Source organism: Podarcis muralis, chromosome 14, assembly GCF_964188315.1.
Source record: "Podarcis muralis chromosome 14, rPodMur119.hap1.1, whole genome shotgun sequence".
Taxonomy (NCBI): domain Eukaryota; kingdom Metazoa; phylum Chordata; class Lepidosauria; order Squamata; family Lacertidae; genus Podarcis; species Podarcis muralis.
In genome coordinates, this window is record NC_135668.1 from 11,516,070 (window position 1) to 11,537,831 (window position 21,762).

Sequence of the window (21,762 nt, forward strand, 5' to 3'; positions counted from 1 at the left end):
GATCAGGCCTGTGGAGGGACGCAGGTCACATGGAAAGCCTGCTCATTCACAGAAGATCAAAGTATATGCAATGCGTTCCCAAGTTATGCAGAACACAAGGGGCATCCCCCCTCCCCAGCATGTCCATAAAGAGCCTCTGTGAATAATGCAGTCTTGCCAATGCATTCTGCACCAGCTACCACTTCTGTATCAGACACAACAGCATATTTTAGGTATTTATTATGCATTCGACTCTCCAGTTAAATAGAACCGCAAGGCATGAATAGCCAACCTTTTAGATTCTCGGTCAAACTCCTCTCCAATCCATATGTAAGACTGAGCAGCCAGGAGGGCTGTGACATCAAGTTCCTGAACATCATGCGTAGAAGCTAACACTATTTCGTTGATGTTTGCCTGCACAGCACAAAAGAGAAAAGCGAGACGCTTTAAGCCCTGGGCCCTACGGCAAGCACAAGGACATTTGAAAAGCAGCAACTTTACTTAATAATGTTTATTTGTTGCACTTACATCCCACATACTTGGTTCTTCAGCCACATCCGCACCCATTTAATCCCCACAATAACCCTGCGAGGTAGATTAGGCTAAGAGGCAATGACGCCCGTGAGCTTCATGGCCAAATGAAGATTTGAACCCTGGTCTCCCAACTCTTAGTCTGACACTGAACCACAACACCACACTGGCTTTAAAGCAGTGGTTCCCAACTGAGCAGCTACTGAGCAGTCACATTCAGGGGGAAATTCCACAACTGTTGACTGAGCACTCCCAGAGCGCTAAGCCCCCTGAATGTGCCCAGTGCATTTTCTGTTTAGATAACCTTTTCTGTTTAGATAACCTCTTTATGGTCACCAGCTGACCGCCATGTACTTTCTGATTTTAATTTTTAAAATGTGTATGTCATAATATATACGGTATATGAGGCCCCTAGAACCATAAGAAATGCAAAAAACCACTGTTAATAACTCATTCTCAAATTGCCCCCTTGTGGGGCGTGTGCCCCACATTGGGAACCACGGCTTTAGAAGGAGGCCGGGAGAGGAAGGACTTTACCTTATTGACTGCAAAGGCCATGATCATATCAGACTCCTTGTGTATAATTTTTGCTCTTCCTCCAGGGTAGCCGAGCTCTGCTTCAACCTACAAAACATTATAATGTTTTTTTTTAAAAAAACCAGGTTCACTGAACTGTTTTGCAGTGCTGTGAATCAACTGAAAAGATAAGATGCAAAAGAAGCATGCAGAAGAAGTTTAATAGCTGTGTGGTTTTGGAGGAAACTCGTCCTTGGGCTTCCATGTACTCTCCAGAGCGTTCCAGGAGCCAAAAGATGTTATGTTTCCAATCCTGACACACAAAACCGGCGTGCAAGTGAGTGACCCAAGGTGTTATGCAGCATGTCTCAGCATTAGTAAACAGGTTTGGGTCCCAACGGAGAGATTGCACAGATCTGTGTTGTTATTGTCACTTTAGCAAGTGGGAGTAAGGAAAGGCAGCCCCAGAGAAGCTTCAAAAGTGCAGCGAAAGGTTTGGGGGGTGGGATACTACTACCTTGTGTTTGTAATCGTCCGCTACGCTGTTGTGAATGACCTGCTTCCTGCGATCTTCTACAGACTATACGGCACCACAGTCACAAACACAAAACACATGCACAAACAAATACAAAAGGGAGAAGAATGAAAACGTCCCAAGCTGGTGTTTAAAACGACACCAGCTAACCATTACACAAATGCTTTTAAGGGCAGGGGGGCTGAAACAAATTCACTTGGAAAGCAACGCCTCCATGATGAATGCAAACACATATGGCATAGTGAGCAAATAATAATGAAATGAAATAAATGCACACACACACACACAAGCTTCTTACTAGCAAGGCTTTCTTACTAGTTAGAAGTTTCGTGGCCCGTAGTATGAAAGAGGGAGGCAGACTTAACACAAAGAACTGAAATAGGAAATAGGGTGGGCTTGGTCCAGGTGAAATGTACCTGATTATTAAACCATGGCTTGGCAGCAGGGAATACTATGGGTGTGCTTTCGAACTGCTAGGTTGGCAGGAGCTGGGACAGAGCAACTGGAGCTAACCCCGTCGTGGGGATTCGAACCGCCGACCTTCTGATCGGCAAGCCCAAGAGATTCAGTGGCTTAGACCACAGTGCCACCCGCGTTCCTATCAGCCATAGTAGGCATGCCCAATGGCCAGGGATAATAATAATAATAATAATAATTTATTATTTATACCCCGCCCATCTGGCTGAGTTTCCCCAGCCACTCTGGGCGGCTCCCAATCAGTGTTAAAAACAGTACAGCATTACATATTAAAAACTTCCCTGAACAGGGCTGCCTTAAGATGTCTTCTGAATATCAGGTAATTATTTATCTCTTTGACATCTAACGGGAGGGCGTTCCACAGGGCGGGCGCCACTACCGAGAAGGCCCTCTGTCTGGTTCCCTGTAGCCTCACTTCTCGCAATGAGGGAACCGCCAGAAGGCCCTCGGCGCTGGATCTCAGTGTCCGGGCTGAATGATGGGGGTGGAGACGCTCCTTCAGGTATACAGGACCGAGGCCGTTTAGGGCTTTAAAGGTCAGCACCAACACTTTGAATCGTGCTCGGAAACGTACTGGGAGCCAATGCAGGTCTCTCAGAACCGGTGTTATATGGTCCCGGCGGCCACTCCCAGTCACCAGTCTAGCTGCCGCATTCTGGATTAATTGCAGTTTCCGGGTCACCTTCAAAGGTAGCCCCACGTAGAGCGCGTTGCAGTAGTCCAAGCGTGAGATAACTAGAGCATGCACCACTCTGGCGAGACAGTTCGCGGGCAGGTAGGGTCTTAGCCTGCGTACCAGGTGGAGCTGGTAGACAGCTGCCCTGGACACAGAGTTAACCTGCGCCTCCATGGACAGCTGTGAGTCCAAAATGACTCCCAGGCTACGCACCTGGTCCTTTAGGGGCACAGTTACCCCATTCAAGACCAGGGAATCCCCCACACCAACCCGCTCCCTGTCCCCCAAAAACAGTACTTCTGTCTTGTCAGGATTCAACCTCAGTCTGTTAGCCGCCATCCATCCTCCAACCGCCTCCAGGCACTCACACAGGACCTTCACCGCCCTCACTGGTTCTGATTTAAAGGAGAGGTAGAGCTGGGTGTCATCTGCGTACTGATGAACACCCAGTCCAAACCCCCTGATGATCTCTCCCAGCGGCTTCATATAGATATTAAAAAGCATGGGGGAGAGGACAGAACCCTGAGGCACCCCACAAGTGAGAGCCCAGGGGTCTGAGCACTCATCCCCCACCACCACTTTCTGGACACGACCCAGGAGGAAGGAGCGGAACCACTGTATGACAGTGCCCCCAGCTCCCAGCCCCTCTAGACGGTCCAGAAGGATGTTATGGTCGATGGTATCAAAGGCCGCTGAGAGATCCAGCAGAACTAGGAAACAGCTCTCACCTTTGTCCCTAGCCCGCCGGAGATCATCAACCAGCGCGACCAAGGCAGTTTCAGTCCCATGGTGAGACCTGAATCCCGATTGGAAGGGATCCAAATGGTCCGTTTCCTCCAGGCGTGCTTGGAGTTGTTCAGCAACCACCCGCTCAATCACCTTGCCCAAGAATGGTAGATTTGAGACTGGGCGATAGTTGGCCAAATTGGCCGGGTCTAAAGATGTTTTTTTAAGAAGCGGTTTAATGACCGCCTCTTTCAGCGGATCTGGGAAGGCTCCCTCACAGAGGGAAGCATTCACCACCCCGCAGAGCCCATCGCCCAGCCCTTCCCGGCTCGCTTTTATCAGCCAGGATGGGCAAGGATCAAGGAGGCAGGTGGTCGGTTTCACTTTTCCAAGCAGCCTGTCCACATCCTCGGAGGTAACAGACTGGAATTGATCCCATGTAACAGGACCAGACAGAACTCTAGCACTCTCCCGCCCTGGCCCTGCTCCCACGGTGGAGTCTACCTCCTTCTGAATCTGAGCGATTTTATCTGCAAAAAACTTTGCAAAAGCATTGCAGGAGATCTTGGGGTCCCTACCAGGCCCCGGTGGTACAGGTGGTTCCGATAGATTGCGAACCACCTGAAAAAGTCTCCTGCTGCTGTTTTCTGCAGATGCTATGGAGGCAGCGAAGAAGGCCCTCTTCGCCGTCGCCATTGCCACTTGGTAGGCTCGACGTTGAGCTCTAGCCCGTGTCCGGTCTGATTCAGAATGAGTTTTCCGCCACCGGCGCTCTAGCCGTCTCAACGATTGTTTCATCACCCTCAGCTCCGGGGAAAACCACGGGGCTGTCCGGGCTCCATGCAATCGGAGAGGGCGCTTCGGAGCCAGACAGTCAATAGCCCTGGTTAACTCCGCATTCCAGCGTGCCACCAGGGAATCAGCTGAAAGGCCATCAACTTGGGATAAAGCATCCCCTACCACTCTCTGGAAGCCAATTGGATCCATTAAGTGGCGGGGGCGGACCATCTGAATTGGTCCCACCTCCCTGCAGAGGGGAAGGGTTGCGGAGAAGTCCAGTTGCACCAGGAAGTGATCTGACCATGGCACTTCTTTTGTTTCGCTTTTAGTTAGTGTCAGATCACCAGCATCCATAGAGGTGAACACCAAGTCTAAGGCATGTCCATGGCTCTGAGTTGGGCCAAACTTATTCAGGGACAGCCCCATGGAGGCCATGCTTTCCACGAAGTCCCGAGCGGCCCCTTGTAAGGTCGTGTCGGCATGGATGTTAAAATCCCCCAGGACAACCAAGCTAGGTGTCTCCAGGAGCATATCCGCCACGACCTGAAGCAGCTCGGGCAGGGAATCCTTGGTGCAGCGGGGAGGTCGGTACACCAGTAGGAATCCTGTACTGCCCCTATTGCCCAACTTCCAGAACATGCACTCAGAGAACTGGGTCTTCCCAATAGGACGCCTGGTGCAGACTAATGACTTCCTAAAAATCACTGCAACCCCCCCTCCCCGCCCACATGACCTGGGTTGCTGTGCGTAAGAGAAACCTGGTGGGCAAGCAGCGGCAAGGACAGGCCCATCTGCTTCATCCAACCAGGTCTCTGTCACACATGCCAGGTCAAATCCTCCATCCACAATCAGGTCGTGGATGGCAGTGGTTTTATACATCATTGACCTGGCATTGCACAGCAACACTTTCAGGTCATGTGGGTTTCCCTTGCTGATTCCAGTATCCTTCCGGTCAGGACCAGACCTGGAGGCAGGGATAGTCCTCAGACAACGACTAAACCTGCCTCCTCTGTAATGACATGGTCTGGTCTTAGCGTAACTCCTCCTCCTACCCATGATCACTGAGATCGGTTGTCCCAGTTCATCCCCCCCTGTGGAACATGCCCCAGCCATTTTGTTTGCTGGGACCCACTCCCAGGCAGCCCTGACCCCACCCCTTAAAAAGCAAAATACAAACTATATAATAATTTAACAGAATGATAATGATAATAATAAAACAAAACAGAACAAAACAAAGCAAGAAACAATAGCGCTGACTAAATGCTTATCCCTCCCCAAGCAAAAATAAAATAATAAAATAATATAATATTATAAAAAACAACAACCACCATTTAAAGTGCTGCAAATTAAAAACAATTAAAACATTTAAAACCATTTTGTCCATTGCTGCCGGTAGCTGTTCAGGCCTCTTATGCTGTGGCGGTGAGTGCAGGCCCCGCCCCTAGGCCAGATGGAGTTGGCAGAAAAGGGCGCGGTCCTCCCAACACTCACGCAAGCAGCAACAGCAGCCGTGTCCCGGAGTTCTTGATGGAGGCCCTGGCAGTGAGTGCAGGTCCTGCCCCCTAGGCCGGATGGAGTTGGCAGAAGAGGGAGCAGTCTTCCCAACACTCACACAAGCAGCAACAGCAGCCGTGTCCCGGGGGCCTCTCTCAGGCCTCTTATGCTGTGGCAGTGAGTGCTGGCCCCGCCCCTAGGCCAGATGGAGTTGGCAGAAAAGGGAGCGGTCCTCCCAACACTCACACAAGCAGCAACAGCAGCCGTGTCCCGGAGGTCTTGATGGAGGCCCTGGCAGTGAGTGCAGGTCCTGCCCCCTAGGCCGGATGGAGTTGGCAAAGGAGGGAGCAGTCTTCCCAACACTCACACAAGCAGCAACAGCAGCCGTGTCCCGGGGGCCTCTCTCAGGCCTCTTATGCTGTGGCAGTGAGTGCAGGCCCCGCCCCCAGGCCAGATGGAGTTGGCAGAAAAGGGAGCGGTCCTCCCAACACTCACACAAGCAGCAGCAGCAGCCGTGTCCCGGAGGTCTTGATGGAGGCCCTGGCAGTGAGTGCAGGTCCTGCCCCCTAGGCCGGATGGAGTTGGCAAAGGAGGGAGCAGTCTTCCCAACACTCACACAAGCAGCAACAGCAGCCGTGTCCCGGGGGCCTCTCTCAGGCCTCTTATGCTGTGGCAGTGAGTGCTGGCCCCGCCCCTAGGCCAGATGGAGTTGGCAGAAAAGGGAGCGGTCCTCCCAACACTCACACAAGCAGCAACAGCAGCCGTGTCCCGGAGTTCTTGATGGAGGCCCTGGCAGTGAGTGCAGGTCCTGCCCCCTAGGCCGGATGGAGTTGGCAGAAGAGGGAGCAGTCTTCCCAACACTCACACAAGCAGCAACAGCAGCCGTGTCCCGGGGGCCTCTCTCAGGCCTCTTATGCTGTGGCAGTGGATAATGTGGATAATGGGAGCGGCAGTTCAGCAACATCCCAAGGGCCAAAGGTTCCCCACACCTGCTTTACACTGACACTAATATCCTGCAAAGGTCAGCTAATGCGTCTCGTCATCATTTACATAAGACAATTTGTATTGCTCTTATGGTATTTTGTGTTCTATTGCATTTGTACTTATTGATGTACAATGACGTGATATGCTTGATATGAATGGGCAATACAAATATGTATATGTGTGTGTGTGTGTGTGTATTTATAAACGAAAAATGAAAAACACAGTGCATAGTCAGGCTCACTTTAACACACCGCTAAAGCTAAATGAGGACAAAAAACCCAGTCATTATAACAAACACTAAAACCAGCAAATGATTCCAAGGCAGAAGAAAACATAACTTCAATGAGGATCATTTGAGTCTTTCTTCTTTTGCACATTACCTCACTTTGCTTTCTTTTCTTGGTGAACGTGTATCGGAGGAAAGTATCTTGCAGTAATTCTTGCTTCACCAGAAAATGCCACAGCCTTTTGGCTGGCTGTGCTGAATAATCTTTTGATCTAGGAGGTGTGGGGGGGGGGGGGGAAGAAGGATGTTACTGTAGAATTCTCTTTTTCTTTTTAAAAAAATGCAAGGAAGGATAAAACTGGAAGAAGATAAAAAAGAGCCAAATAAAATACTAGAGGATACAGGCAGGGTTCGAAAGAAACACATTGCTTGCGTGCCGTTCTTAATCCTAAGGACCTGTCAACTGCTTTTGATCAGGAAAATGAAAGACCAGGCGTAGCTGGGCCTATAGATCAGGGTTGTGGAGGGACGCAGGTCACATGGAAAGCCTGTTCATTCACAGAAGATCAAAGTATATAAAGTCTGTTCTCAAGTTTAGCAGAACACAAGAGGCATCTCCCCAAAGAGAGTCCACAAGGAGCCTCTGTGAATAATGCGTTTCATGGAGTCTCATCCTATTAAAAGCCCACGCAAAACCAAAACAGAAAAAACTGCTGAAAGAAGCAAATAAATCAACAAAGCACCACCATATACCATAATGTAAACCTAAAATAAAGGCCACAGACATTTCAAGCTTTATTCTGTAATGGCTTTGGTGACTGCAATCGTCTAAGGAACAATAAATAAGTATCTTGGAGAACAGGTGACTAGAGGTCACCTGCAGACTAGAGGTGGGGAAATATCCCCATCTTCAAAAAGTGGGGGAAAGAAAAGAAAAGTCCTAGAACAGATAATTAAACAGTCAGTCTGCGAGCACCCGGAAAAGGATGCTGTGATTACTAAGACCCAGCTGTGCTGCCTGGGATTGATGGAATTTTGAGTACAACATCTGGAGGGCCATGAGTTCCCTATCCCTAATTGAGATGATCATGTCTGTTAATAAAATTGGTTCACTTTCCACTAGAGCCCACAGTACTACTTCCATTTCTGCGGGGGCGGGGGGAGAACCTACTTGAATGGTGTGTTTTCAGGGTCAACCATTGCTTTTATTCGGGCGGCAGCTGCTCCCGGTCCTATTCCCACTTCAGTGAAACAGGTATTGATATAATTGGGCGGTGGGCCTTCAAACTGGTCCATTCTTTCTTGAAGGATTTGCTCCCAATTTTCCAAACTTTTAATCACAGCGATACCCAGCGGCGAGGTGACTGGAAGATCTAAAACAGCAATGTGAAATTCAGCAACTATTCACACAAAATTGTATGCATTGGCAACAACAACACCATGCCCCACCTCCCTGGCAGAAGGACTCGGGACAAAGGCCCATGCACAGATCTGAATAAGACTCTGCATAAAACTTCCCTTGTCCTTGATCTGGAAGCTGCTGTTAGTGCAGAATGTTGTAGCATGATTGCTGTCAGGAGCGAGACCTTGTCAGCGTGTAAGACCTGTCTGTGCTCAGTGATCTATACTGGCTGCCAAATTGCTAGCAGGTCAAGTTCAAAGTGTTACACTTGTATCTGAAGGAGCGTCTCCACCCCCATCGTTCTACCCGGACACTGAGGTCCAGCTCCGAGGGCCTTCTGGCGGTTCCCTCACTGCGAGAAGCCAAGCTACAGGGAACCAGGCAGAGGGCCTTCTCGATAGTGGCGCCCTCCCTGTGGAACGCCCTCCCAGCAGATGTCAAAGAGAACAACAACTACCAGACTTTTAGAAGACATCTGAATGCAGCCCTGTTTAGGGAAGCTTTTAATGTTTGATGTATTACGGTATTTTAATTTTTTTTGGAAGCCGCCCAGAGTGGCTGGGGAAGCCCAGCCAGATGGTCAGGGTATTAATAATAATAATAATAATAATAATAATAATAATAATAATAATAATAATAATAATAATGCCCTTAAGAACTTGGGAACAGTTTACCTACAAAATCACCTTACACCATATTTGCCCACCCGGGCGCTTTGATTGGCAGAAGGGCCACCTTAAACCTGATCTGCATTTGTAAGAACTTCATCTTACACTTTGGAACTCCCCGCCTAGTGACATCAGGCAGGTTCCTTCGCTGCATTCTTTTTGGCACCTGCTAAAAACATTCAGCCTACCCAGACACATAGAATGTTGATTAAAAATAAATAAATTATCTTGCTTGATGTTTTTCCTTTGCAATGACTCTTCAGGTGCCTTGCATGCCATTCATAGAAGAAAGGTGGTACAGTCAAACCTCGGTTCTCAAACGGCTCCGTTTCCGAACGCTTTGGCTTCTGAACGCAGAAAACCCGGAAGTAAATGCTCCAGTTTTTGAACGATTTTCCGGAAGCCGAATGTCTGACGTGGCTTCCGCTGGAGTGTAGGAAGCTCTTGCAACCAATCGGAAGCCATGCCTCGGTTGTCGAATGTTTGGGAAGTCGAATGGGCTTCCAGAACGGATAATGTTCGACAACCGAGGTTTGACTGTATATAAATGTTTTAATAAGTGAATACATGAATACCATCGAATTCAGTCGTATTTATTTTTGAGTAAACGTGCTTCAGCTTGGACTTAGGATTTGCTTCTTTACATAGAATTGTTTTCACAAAGCGTGGAGCAACTCACCAGGTATTTCTAAACCAGCAATGGGGAAAAAGGTCTTAATATTGTTCAGAGCAAGTTTTACCATCGCCAAATGGATAAGAGCCCAGCTGCAGGGGAAAAGGAAACAATTGAAATGTTACCAAGTGCAACACAAACTCTCTATCTCTCTCTCTTTTCTTTTTACAACAGCTGGTGTTTAGCACCACCACTTCAACTGCATTTTAAAATGTGTTCCACAAAACAAACTGGATCTGAAGGTGCTCAAGAACTGAGTGCTCAATTGCCAGAACATGGGGTTGTAGTATATCAAGTCAAATTTGGAATAGACCCACTGAAATGAATGAACCTGTTATGTGACATAATGTCAATGGGCCTACTCTCTGTAGGATTAGCACTGGATAGAAGCCATTAAGTTTTAAGGTTCGCTTTTAACAAGCAAATCAAAGGGGATATCCAGCATTAATCATACTCAGAACATTCTACTCAGTTCAATGAGTCTACTCTAAAGTGCGATTAATATTGGACATCACCCTAAGCTAGCAAGCTGTTTAATATAGTTTAAAAAGATGTTTTATAAAAGCATGAAAACAACATCCGCTTTTGCTACATCTCAGCAACTAAAACAAAAGAAAATCAGATTTTTAAAGGAACCAAGTTTCCCCCTTCTGGCACCACACCTAGAAATGAAGGCAGATTATTGATACATGAAATATAACTATAACCCTTCAGACGTCTATCCCTTCAATAAATTTGTTGCCACCCTGATAGATACAGTTGTATTTTTACTACTCTTTTCTGCAGTTTCACCTTTGCATCTGATGAAGTGGGTTGTCGACTAAAATAGCGTATGCCATTTTGTAAGAAAGTGCTTCTAAAATGTTAGTCCCTTTATTAAAATATAGATTAGTAAAAGGGACCCCCAGGAAATCTAGTTTATATCCAGTGCTTTTTTTCTGGGGGGATGCAGGGGTACGCATACCCCTAAACATTTTGCGAATCTAACAGGAGAAGAAACTAAAATTTATATAAAAAATTAGTTTCTTCTCTAGCATGGTGAATCGTCAGTTCCGTTGCTACCCCCGATGGCAGCCTCATTTCCTGTCACGGTGTTTCTTGAATCTCAGGTGGAAGCAAGCGTTTAATGTGTGAAGTAGGAGTTGGAATCTAGCACGGTGATTGGTCAGTTTCGTTGTTACCACCTCCGATGGTGGCTACATTTCCTTTCCCGGTGTTTCCGGGAGGAATCGGAAAGATGTTAGTGCACACAACCTCCTGCCAATGTGGAAGTTACTGTGAGCTGTCAGCTGTGCAATATGAGCTAATGCATGTTCTTTGTACTTTTGTCCATTTACTGTATTTATTTCCCCCCATTTGAACTGTAAAACGGTGGTTTTCTAAGGATTTTTTAAAAGAAAAAAAAGCACTGTTTATATCAGAAGAGAAGCTGAAGGTTCTGCATGCATCCATTTCAGCCCCTGCTGCTACCTGTAGGAGTTGGCATCCTTGTGCTCCAGGATTTGCATATCGGAGAGGAAAGCATCCTCATCCTCGTCTTCGCTGTGGATGCTCTCATCAGAATCATATATCACACCACTGTCTGAAAAAGGAAGGAATGGCTGTAAAGAGAGGACAGAGTGAGATATCAAAACATGTTTTTCACCACATCGTTTTTTTCCACAGATGTTACTTCGATTCATAAAAGGTAAAGGGACCCCCTTACTATTAGGTCCAGTTGTGACCAACTCTGGGGTTGCGGCGCTCATCCCGCTTTATTGGCTGAGGGAGCCAGCGTACAGCTTCCGGATCATGTGGCCAGCATGACTAAGCTGCTTCTGGTGAACCAGAGCAGCGCATGGAAACGCCGTTTACCTTCCCGCCGGAGCGGTACCCATTTATCTACTTGCACTTTGATGTGTTTTTGAACCGCTAGGTTGGCAGGAGCAGGGACCGAGCAACAGGAGCTCACCCCGTCGCGGGGATTCGAACCGCCAACCTTCTGATCGGCAAGCCCTAGGCTCTGTGGCTTAACCCACAGTGCCACCCGCGTCCCTACTTCGATTCATAGGTGCAGGAAAAAGACACAATCTTCATTATAGGAATCACCGGCCGCCATACTGAACTCGGAAGGAAGCATGCGGAGTGGCCTTATTGTGAACACCCCCCCCCCCCAATCTACCACCAGAGGATGGCAGAGGATTGTGATCCAGGCTAGATTCTATGGCGAACCTCTCCCCACCCACAAATCTGTCCTACCAAACCAGTCCTAGGGAGCAGGACACAGATCTGTGGTTCAGTCCACAGATCTATGAACCTTCCTGGGCTGGTTGCCCTCAAATGAGGGGACTGGTAAGAAGGAAGTTGAAAGGGAATGTCAAGAGGGGCAAATCCCCCCCAAACCACAACATTAGAAGCACGGATAGAATGTGCAGTGTGGCTCAAGGAAGGTACCACCAAGGCCAAAAGGATCCCTGCACATTTCACACACACAGAGTCATTCCTTCCTTCCTCCAGTGGTGCCCCCCCGTTCCCATTTTTCAATGTTCCAGAAGGCCTCCCCGTTCTCCAGATAAACCTTTTGGGTACTCAGTTATCTACTGTGGAGTTAAGAGGGGACATGAAACCACACCTCAGTGAACCTCCCTGTGTTAACTTATCTTGAATCCAAGCTAATGTGACAAAAGGAAGACGATAAGGGCCTCAGAGACCAAGGCCAAAGGGGAAAGGTTACATGTTCTCAACTTTGAAATGTCCAGAGGGTAGCAACACGAGAACGGGGCCTTTTCTGCAATGGCTTCCCGTCTGTGGAATGCTCTCCCTAGGGAAGTTCAGCTGGTGCCTTCATTGATACACCTTTAGGTGCCAGGTAAAAACGTTCCTTTTTTGATCTGATTCTATGCTCTTTTAAAATGTGGCTCTTGGGGGGGGGGCTCTTGGGTTTATTATTTGTTTGTTTGTTTGTTTTGTGGTTTTATATCTCGATTTTATTCTGTGAACCACCCTGAGATCCTCGGGTAAGGTAAAGGTAAAGGGACCCCTGACCATTAGGTCCAGTCGTGACCTGGGGTTGCGGCGCTCATCTCGCTTTATTGGCCGAGGGAGCCGGCGTACAGCTTCCGGGTCATGTGGCCAGCATGACTAAGCCGCTTCTGGCGAACCAGAGCAGTGCATGGAAACGTCGATTACCTTCCCGCCAGAGTGGTACCTATTTATCTACTTGCACTTTGACGTGCTTTCGAACTGCTAGGTTGGCAGGAGCAGGGACCGAGCAACGGGAGCTCACCCCGTTGCGGGGATTCGAACCGCCAGCCTTCTGATCATAGGGTGGTATATAAATTCAATAAATAAATACATGTGTTGGGAATGTTTAACCTGGAGAAGAGGGAATTGAGAAGCGGTGTGATAGCAACCTTCATATTAAGGACCATGAGGTACATGATGTTGCCAACTGTTTTTCCTGTTGCTCTGGAGGGCGGGACAAGAACCAGTGGGGCTGAAGCAAATGAAATGTTAAGGAATAAATTCCTGAGGGTTTACATTAATCAACAGTGATACAGGCTGCCAGGGAAGGTGATGAACACTCCTCTGTCAAAAGATTTCCAAACAGAGGCTGGATGGCTACCTAGCAGGGAATTCCATAGGATGCAGGATCTCCTGCATCAGTAGTGGGTTCAGCTAGATGACCACTGAGGTACCTTCCTGCTCTTGGACTGTTTAAGCCCTGCCACCCTCCTATTATAATTATTATTATTCCCGGAAGTCTCAGGGCGGTTCACAGAACAAAATCAAAATCAAATCCACAAAATATATACCGTATTTTTCGCTCTATAACACACAGTTTTTTCCTCCTGGAAAGTGAGGGGAAATGTCTGTGCGTGTTATGGAGCGAATGCCTACAGATGGCAGGGGAATCCGCTGCAGTTGTGAGCAGTCCGTGGCTCTCTTTCAAACTGCAAAGCGGGTGTAAGCGGCTCCTGTCAGCGAGCGGAGCCGGGGAGGAGGGAGAGAAGCAGATCGGGGTTGGTTGCTTTAAAACAGCCCCGTGCTCTATGTCCCTCTCTCTTCTCCAGTGAGCTGCTAAGTAGCAGCAAAGCTTTTCAGCCAGCCTAGCCGGGAGGAGGGAGAGAAGCAGATCGGGGTTGGTTGCTTTAAAACAGCCCCGTGCTCTATGTCCCTGCCTGCAGTTTTTTGCTGTCCGATTTTGGATCAGCCACTGTAGGGGCTGTGTGTGTGTGTGTGTGCTTGAGCTATCGTTCTCCTCCTCCTCCTTCCTGTTCACTCTCACAGCGCCCCAGCGCTCTCCTGCGACTTTAGGATTGATACTCTGTGTGTCTGTGTGTGTGTGTGTGAGGCATCGTTCTCCTCTTGCTTCCCCTTCACTCTCCCAGCGCCCCTGCTACTTCCAGCGCCCCTGCGACTTTAGGATTGATACTCTGTGTGTGTGTCTGTGTGTGCGTGAGGCATCGTTCTCCTCTTGCTTCCCCTTCACTCTCCCAGCGCACCTGCGCTCTCCTGCGACTTTAGGATTGATACTGTGTGTGTGAGAGAGAGGGGGGGGGATCGTTCTCCTTCTCTTGCTTCCCACTCCCAGTGCCCCTGCCTCTCCTGCGACTTTAGGATTGATACTCTGTGTGTGTGTGTGTGTGTGTCTGTGTGTGAGAGGGATTGTTCTCCTCCTCCTGCTTCCTGTTCACTCCCCCAGCGCCCCTGCGACTTTAGGGCGACTTTAGCATGGATCCACATGGATCCTCAGGATTTTTGCATTGGGCTACCCCAAACTCACCGTCAGATCACATGTCTGTGGCCACAGCATGAACCACAAAAATCATACATCCACTGTTTTGTTTAGAATATTTTTTTCTTGTTTTCCTCCTCTAAAAACTACGTGCGTGTTATGGTCTGGTGCGTATTATAGAGCGAAAAATACGGTAATCAAAATAAAAACAAAAACCCAATACGCCCCCCCCCCAAATAACCCACATTTTATAAAGGCATTTTAAAAGGTCAATCAAATACACACACACACATATACATACAATATGTTTCACATACGGTTGCCATCAGAAATGATCCAACCCCTCCCATTGCAAATAAGGGTTATTATCAAAATGTACAGACTTTCAGCTGTTTGCAAGGAGCAAAGTTGCATAAATGATACTTTAGTTTAAGTTTTTAAAGGTGATGATGGGCACTGCTGCCTTCGTTTAAAGGGAGGGAGGGGAATCAGGCATACTTACGATAAACAAAAAAGAATTACCTTTGCGACAAAATAGTCCAACATGCTGAGTTCCGGAGGGATGAATTTTTCTTTGTAAGACGGTCTTTCTGCAGGCACAGGTGGAGGGACAACACTGTCTTTGACTGGCCTTCCTGGCACTAACATTCTCATGTTGAATCTGCGGCGATGCTTGTCCATTTCTTCCGAAGGAACTGGAGGGGCTGAATGCAGAAGGGTTTTAATAGCTACAACAGTGGCCACGAACCGGCACTTTTAATCATGATGTGGGTGTGCATTTCAACCCTAATCAAAAGCGCACAAGTAATCAAGAGTTGTTAGACTGAAAGCATAAAACAAGCAGTGATAAAGCTCTTTGGTACGAAGTCCATACCTTAAAAAAAGGGGGAAGGGTAGAGATAACTGTAATCTTCAGACAGATCCTATGCAAGTAGAAAGCTACTTCATATGCAATGAGAAAAAATAGCAATGCATAAATTAATTCGATCAGAGAAGCCTTTCCTTACAATGCTACTTAGGTATTTGTTCAATGTTAACGTCATGCAGATAAAACTGGATTATTTTCCTCTCTCCGAAACCCTGGTCAAGCTGTACTGAAGATTACACTTACTTTCGAAACAAAATGTGCTCAAATTTTAAAAGTACAGATCTTCTCTCTAACACAGGTGGGGCTAGGAATTAAGACAGCTGAAATATAGTCAACAGGCTGACTCATCTAACACTGGTCAAATATTGTCAAACACCGGTCGATTTTTTATTTTTTAAAAAATCAGCTTATCAGGAAAAGTACCAAAAAGGTTTACATCCTCAAGCGTTTAGATTTCTACTCTGATTACAAAAATAAAATGAAAGAGGGTGGGGAAGCATGTTACTGTGAAACAATAAGGACAGATATTTTCATTTTTTAAAAAAATTCAGTGGTTCTTATTTGTGTGCTAACAAAAGTTTCTCTTCTATAGTGCTATTAAAGTCCAGGAACCTGCAGTGTTATGGCAAAAAGTTATAACATAGTTAAATATGAAGTTACATTGAAATTAGCATAGCAATTAAAAAAGAAAAAGAAGTCAATAAAAAAGGTAAAAGGTAAAGGACCCCTGGACGGTTAAGTCCAGTCAAAGGGGACTATGGGGTGCAGCGTTCATCTTGCTTTTTAGGCCGAGGGAGCCAGCATTTGTCCATAGACAACTTTCCAGGTCATGAGGCCAGCATGACTGAACCGCTACTTGAGCATGGAGGACCGTGATGAATGCCAGAACGTATAGAAAGGCCGTTTACCCTCTTGTTGCAGTGGTACCTATTTATCTACTTGCACTGGCGTGCTTTCGAACTGCTAGGTTGACAGGAGCTGGGACAGAGCAACGGGAGCTCACCCCATTGTGGGGATTCGAACCACTGACCTTCTGATCAGCAAGCCCAAGAGGCTCAGTGGTTTAGACCACAGCACCACCAGCATGCCTTCTGAATGCAGTTAGGTAGGCAGCCAAGTCAATGCTTTTGGGACTCACCTCTACTGCCAAATTTACACCACTCTGTTCCATTTGAAACTTGCATCTCCCTGGATATACAACCGACGGTCAATAGCTAAGGCTTACTTTGCTGCTTGGCCACAAGGCAATTCTTAAGATTCATTGAATATCTGACAATATTTGACCATGATGAAATAACAGGGAATCACTTGACCGGTCAAACTGATTTGACTACCCATTCCTACACACAAGTAACGTCTGGCTACAGTGCACATCTTTACAGACCTTCATTAATGTCCTTTGTATCATCAGAAACTGGATCAGCTACTAGATTTAAAGAAATTTGTCTTCATTAGAAGGGAAAAGGGCATTGTGGAATGAGACAGGGAGGAAGCATTGTGGAAATTAACTCTACAACCAGTTGTTTAAAATTAAATATATAGAGAGGGAGAAGGAGAGAGATGTCAACTAAAACAAAAGAAATAGCTAGAGCTGAAATTTTCCAAAATCTGAAAATCTGCTAAAATAAAAATACAACACACACAAAAGCACACACAAACAACCCAATATATGCACCCATTTCTGATTTCATAGCTACTTCCCTATTAATATTTTTAATAATTGTTTTCATTTTTGTCAGGGTAGAAGTCAAACTATAATAGAAGTGGGAGACCTGTTTTAAATAAAAATGTTCTTCTAAAAGTATATATTCATTTTGAACACATCCCTCTTTAATGAATATTTCATATCATTTTTGTGAACTGCTCAGAAATGTATATTTTATTAAGTGGAATATAAATATTGGTAAATTAATTAAGTAAGAGCTTGCAAGAGTAAGGGGGTTTGTTGTCTTAAACTGCAAGCATAACTGCTGCAGAAGCATGATCACAATGGGACAAATGAGAAATAAAAAAATAAGATCATGCATATAAACTTCACAAACGTGCTCAGTGTGGACACTGAAGTTAAGCATTGCAGTTTATCTGAATTTAACAGATTAGGAGACTGATTACTTTATTGGCAACCAAAGAGAGCAGGGGAGATAGCCCTTAGTAAAAGGTAAAGGTACCCCTGCCTGTACGGGCCAGTCTTGCCAGACTCTAGGGTTGTGCGCCCATCTCACTCAAGAGGCCGGGGGCCAGCGCTGTCCGGAGACACTTCCGGGTCACGTGGCCAGCGTGACAAAGCTGCATCTGGCGAGCCAGCGCAGCACACGGAAATGCTGTTTACCTTCACGCCAGTAAGCGGTCCCTATTTATCTACGTGCTTTCGAACTGCTAGGTTGGCAGGCGCTGGGACCGAGCAACGGGAGCGCACCCCGCCGCGGGGATTCGAACAGCCAACCTTTCGATCGGCAAGCCCTAGGCGCTGAGGCTTTTACCCACAGCGCCACCCGCGTCCCTTAGTAGTTAAGTATAAAAAGAACTTGCGGGTAACAGGCAACACACCAAAAACTGATCCAAAGGTAAGAAACGCAGATCAAAGATTGGTCTCCATTATGATAAGCCCATATCATAAACCCCCAGTTATGAAGAAAAGAGAACGCAGAAGGTAAAGGAGAGCATCTTCCAAAAACAGGAAAGCGAAAAACAAAAATCCATGCCAAAAATATCCAGTTTGGAATATATTTCTAATGGAAAACAAAACATGCACAGCAATCAGCACCCAGATTTCTCTCACCATCCTTCTGGCATAGACGCTCTGAGTCACAGCCAGAAGCCATTTCATTGCTATTTGATAAAGCAACCTGGTGCGATGACTGCAGACTTTTTAAGGACACTACGTTTTCTACGTTGGTGGTTAAGCACTGCGGTTTATCTGAATTGAACAGATTAGGAGACTGATTACTTTATTGTCTGCGGCAGCTTAGAGGCTCAGAGGCGGTAAACAAATTGGAAAAGCATCTGCGTGTATTCTGAGAGCATACAAAACATGGATGTATATATCAATCACTAAACCAGCTCTGCAAGAACATATATGCTATATTTTTGCATGCAATTTGTCCCTTTTTCGTCAGGGAGAAAAAAGGGCAAGGAGACAGACCGAAAGCTCACCCCCTGGAATCCTTACTTAGCATCTCCTGAGATTTTACCACTCGTTGCCCACAGACAGTCAAGCCTTTCCTTGTGGTCATAAGGGCTATAGAAGTAAGGCTGGTATTTTCAGGGCATAAATCCTTGGCCTAAGAACAAATTAGGTACTTGCACTGCACTTTTACTAGTATCTGAATGGTCTTGTATGGTGACATCTATATTCTGCATGCCAGTTTTTCTAGGATTCGTCCGAGACCAAACTCCCTTGCTGCTTTTGCTACTGAAACATTGGGGTTTGTTCTTTTCTTGTATGCTGTTACATTTACTCTATGTAGCTGCTTTATTGATGCTCCTATTATGAGATCATTCTTGCAGTTGTTGATTTTGTGATATATGGTATTGTTCTGGTTGCTGTGTGTTGCTTTGAGCACAGTTTTTTTAAAATGGAGAAGTCGCATATAAATAAGGCAACGATTTATGCTGAAAATGTTCTTGTGCAAGCTGTGTTCACTTGATTTCCTCCTATTCTCCCTTTCCAATGCATCCATCCCTGTCACAAATACCACATACTTCCTAAGGGGCACAGCGGGCTGCAGTGGGCAGGAAGTCTCACTGTGTCAGTTTCCACTAACGCAAACTCTGGATTCCTAGCCAACACATTTATGAAGTGTTCATCTGTGCAGCCTTTTCCCACTAGGCAGCTAGGCCTTTAAAAAGAGTATAATTCCAACTCAGAATATAGTTCCAAACAACCAGGTCCTATGCATGTTCACTTGAAAATAAATCCCACTGAAAGTAACACATCTACGCAGTGAAGCTAACGTAAATTCTGAGTGGAAGATTAACAAATGGTAAAGTATCAATGCTAGCCCTACTTGGAGCAGATCCCATTCAAGTTAATGGGAATGGCTATTCATGCATCTCAGTGGGACTACTCTGAGTAGGACAAACACTGGATGAGACCCTCAGTGTTTGCATGCAGGAAATTCTATCTATTTAAAGTGCCGTGTGCATAATATAATCAAAAGGATGCTGGTAGGCCAGCTCACGAATACTGCCCAAACTGAAAACCAGAAGCCTTCTGCACACAGGGCTGAGATGAATAACTGCTGTCAAAGTGGTTTAAACCCGATGAAGTGAAAAATACATTGGGAAATGGCTTATTTTACAGGAGTTTACATTTGATGAGTTACTGGTAGCTTGGCAGGTATTGTCAGTTTCTTCCCCCTAGAAGATGCCAGCTAGTAAAGTGGTATTAGATCACACTTTCTCATTTGGGACACAACAGGAAACAGCAGCTTAAGTTAATCAGGATCAGAACGCTGAAACTAACATGCAAAGGGGGTATCGGCAGGGCAAAGGCGGAATGTGTAGGCTTGGTCTCATTCCTGCCTTGTTAAGCTTCAGTTCAGCAAGCCAGGAAGGTAACGTCCAAAGTGAGCTTGTGAAGCAGCCCCCATTTCACAAATAGAGAAATGTATACCATCGACCCTTAAAATCATGCAGTCGAGGGGCCTCTGAAGACCTTTTCCCATCGTATTGGACAGGGATGAGGACCCTGTGGTCCTCCAGATGTTCGTGGACTACAGCTCCCAACAACCTCAGTCAATGGTCATGCTGGCAGGGGTTGATGGGAGTTGGAGTCTCCCATCATATACAAATATCCAGAGGGCTACGTGTTCTCCATCCCTAATGAAGGATGCTTCAAGAACATCAAATGCTTCCACAGTGCTGTGAAGGAGCAAAATACCCCCAAGCTTAAAAGGAGTATAAGTAAATGTTTTAGATTCCAGCATTGTGCTTTGAAGTTTGTACTGTAACTCACAAAATTCTCATTCCCAATTCCTCCCAGGCCACCCGCGTTTACAGTCTCCTAGGAGATACGCTACCTGGAATATTTTCCGATTGCCGCCTTGGTTTGATCACAAGCTTTACTCCTCCTCCAAAGACAGCAGCCCACATTCGGTTATTCAAGGGGTGGGCTGCTAGTCGAAACAATTCGTTGCAAGCATTGGTAGCCAGAGCATGTATCAGCAGGCTTAGGTAGACTGCTACAACAGCTTCACAAAGCAAGACATTTAGCTTTGGCTGGTCCTCATCCTGGGCTGTATTTAAAAGGTTTATGAGTGAGCTCACACCTGCAAAAACAAATATGAGAAGAGAATGATGAGCACATTAGGTTATGATGCGTTTGTCCATTCTCCCCGCTGAAATATGAGAGGCACCATCAGTATTGGCACACCACCGGCTCTTGAAGGCACACCTGTTTAGACAAGCATCCTTCTGGTCTCCTGACTGGAATCTCCTGTTTTAACTGCTTGCTTAATTATACATTTGAATAGTAAAGGTAAAGGGACCCCTAACAATTAGGTCCAGTCATGGCCGACTCTGGGGTTGCAGCGCTCATCTTGCTTTATTGGCCGAGGGAGCCGGCGTACAGCTTCTGGGTCATGTGGTCAGCATGACTAAGCCGCTTCTGGCGAACCAGAGAAGCATGGAAACACCGTTTACCTTCCTGCCGGAGCAGTATCTATTTATCTACTTGCACTTTGATGTGCTTTCGAACTGCTAGGTGGGCAGGAGCAGGGACCGAGCAACGGGAGCTCATCCTGTCGCGGGGATTCAAACCGCCGACCTTCTGATCGGCAAGTCCTAGGCTCTGCGGTTTAACTCACAGCGCCACCCACGTCCCTATACATTTGAATAGTAGATGCTTATTTTAATGTTTTGATTAAATTGTTATAGTGTGCATTTTAATTATACATGCTTTTTGTAAGTGGTCTACAGTTGTGAACTGCTTAGAAGTCACCCTGGCAATTAATTGGTATATAAATAATGGAAAGAAAGGTTAACAGCAATAAGAATAATAGAACTATCTCCACTTAATGCGCCGAGATATGATCGTGCAAACATGAACCCAAAGTATCCAGATGACAGAATGGGTATTGAACAGAACTTTCTCCAGTCTCCTTCCAAATTACATTAGAGAGACAAAATTGGGAAATCCATTTTATATATGTACCAAGTTATTAAGATACCCAATAGCTACTGTTCTGAATTTTCTATATAAAAAAAGAAAAAAACAGTTACATTAAAACAATACAAAACCACTACCTCCACCCCATTTATAAAAGCAGCATTACAATAAACTGGAACTAAAAACTATTACCAAGCAGAAATCAGATATCAAATCTGTCTCCTGAGGAAAGCACATGCTTTCTAGATTATGCTTCCAAGTTTTGCCAAGGAAGTGTCTTCACTTGGACAGTGAAAAACAGTTGAGGGTGAGACGGGAGGGAAGTTCTACCTCAAAGAAGCTTTTCAAATCCCCTCATTACTCAGACATTGATGGCATTAGCAAATTCAACAGGATCTCCT

The 21,762-nt window shown here is 46.2% G+C and overlaps 1 protein-coding gene across 4 annotated transcripts in view; it reads right to left on the reverse strand.

Annotated features, from left to right (window-relative positions):
* DMXL2 (Dmx like 2) overlaps positions 1 to 21,762 on the reverse strand; it is a 113,615-nt gene that overhangs the window by 16,099 nt on the left and 75,754 nt on the right. For 2 of the 4 annotated variants that reach the window (XM_077918491.1, XM_077918490.1), the window contains exons 28-36: positions 20,274 to 20,522; positions 14,907 to 15,088; positions 11,138 to 11,268; positions 9,674 to 9,759; positions 8,096 to 8,297; positions 7,079 to 7,196; positions 1,544 to 1,606; positions 1,048 to 1,134; positions 272 to 393 (exon numbers count right to left, since the gene is read on the reverse strand). In XM_077918491.1, coding sequence (XP_077774617.1) covers positions 272 to 393; positions 1,048 to 1,134; positions 1,544 to 1,606; positions 7,079 to 7,196; positions 8,096 to 8,297; positions 9,674 to 9,759; positions 11,138 to 11,268; positions 14,907 to 15,088; positions 20,274 to 20,522 — 1,240 coding nt within the window. The remainder of the gene's footprint in view (positions 1 to 271; positions 394 to 1,047; positions 1,135 to 1,543; positions 1,607 to 7,078; positions 7,197 to 8,095; positions 8,298 to 9,673; positions 9,760 to 11,137; positions 11,269 to 14,906; positions 15,089 to 20,273; positions 20,523 to 21,762) is intronic. The other 2 variants (XM_077918492.1, XM_028705439.2) reach the window with 1 other exon arrangement.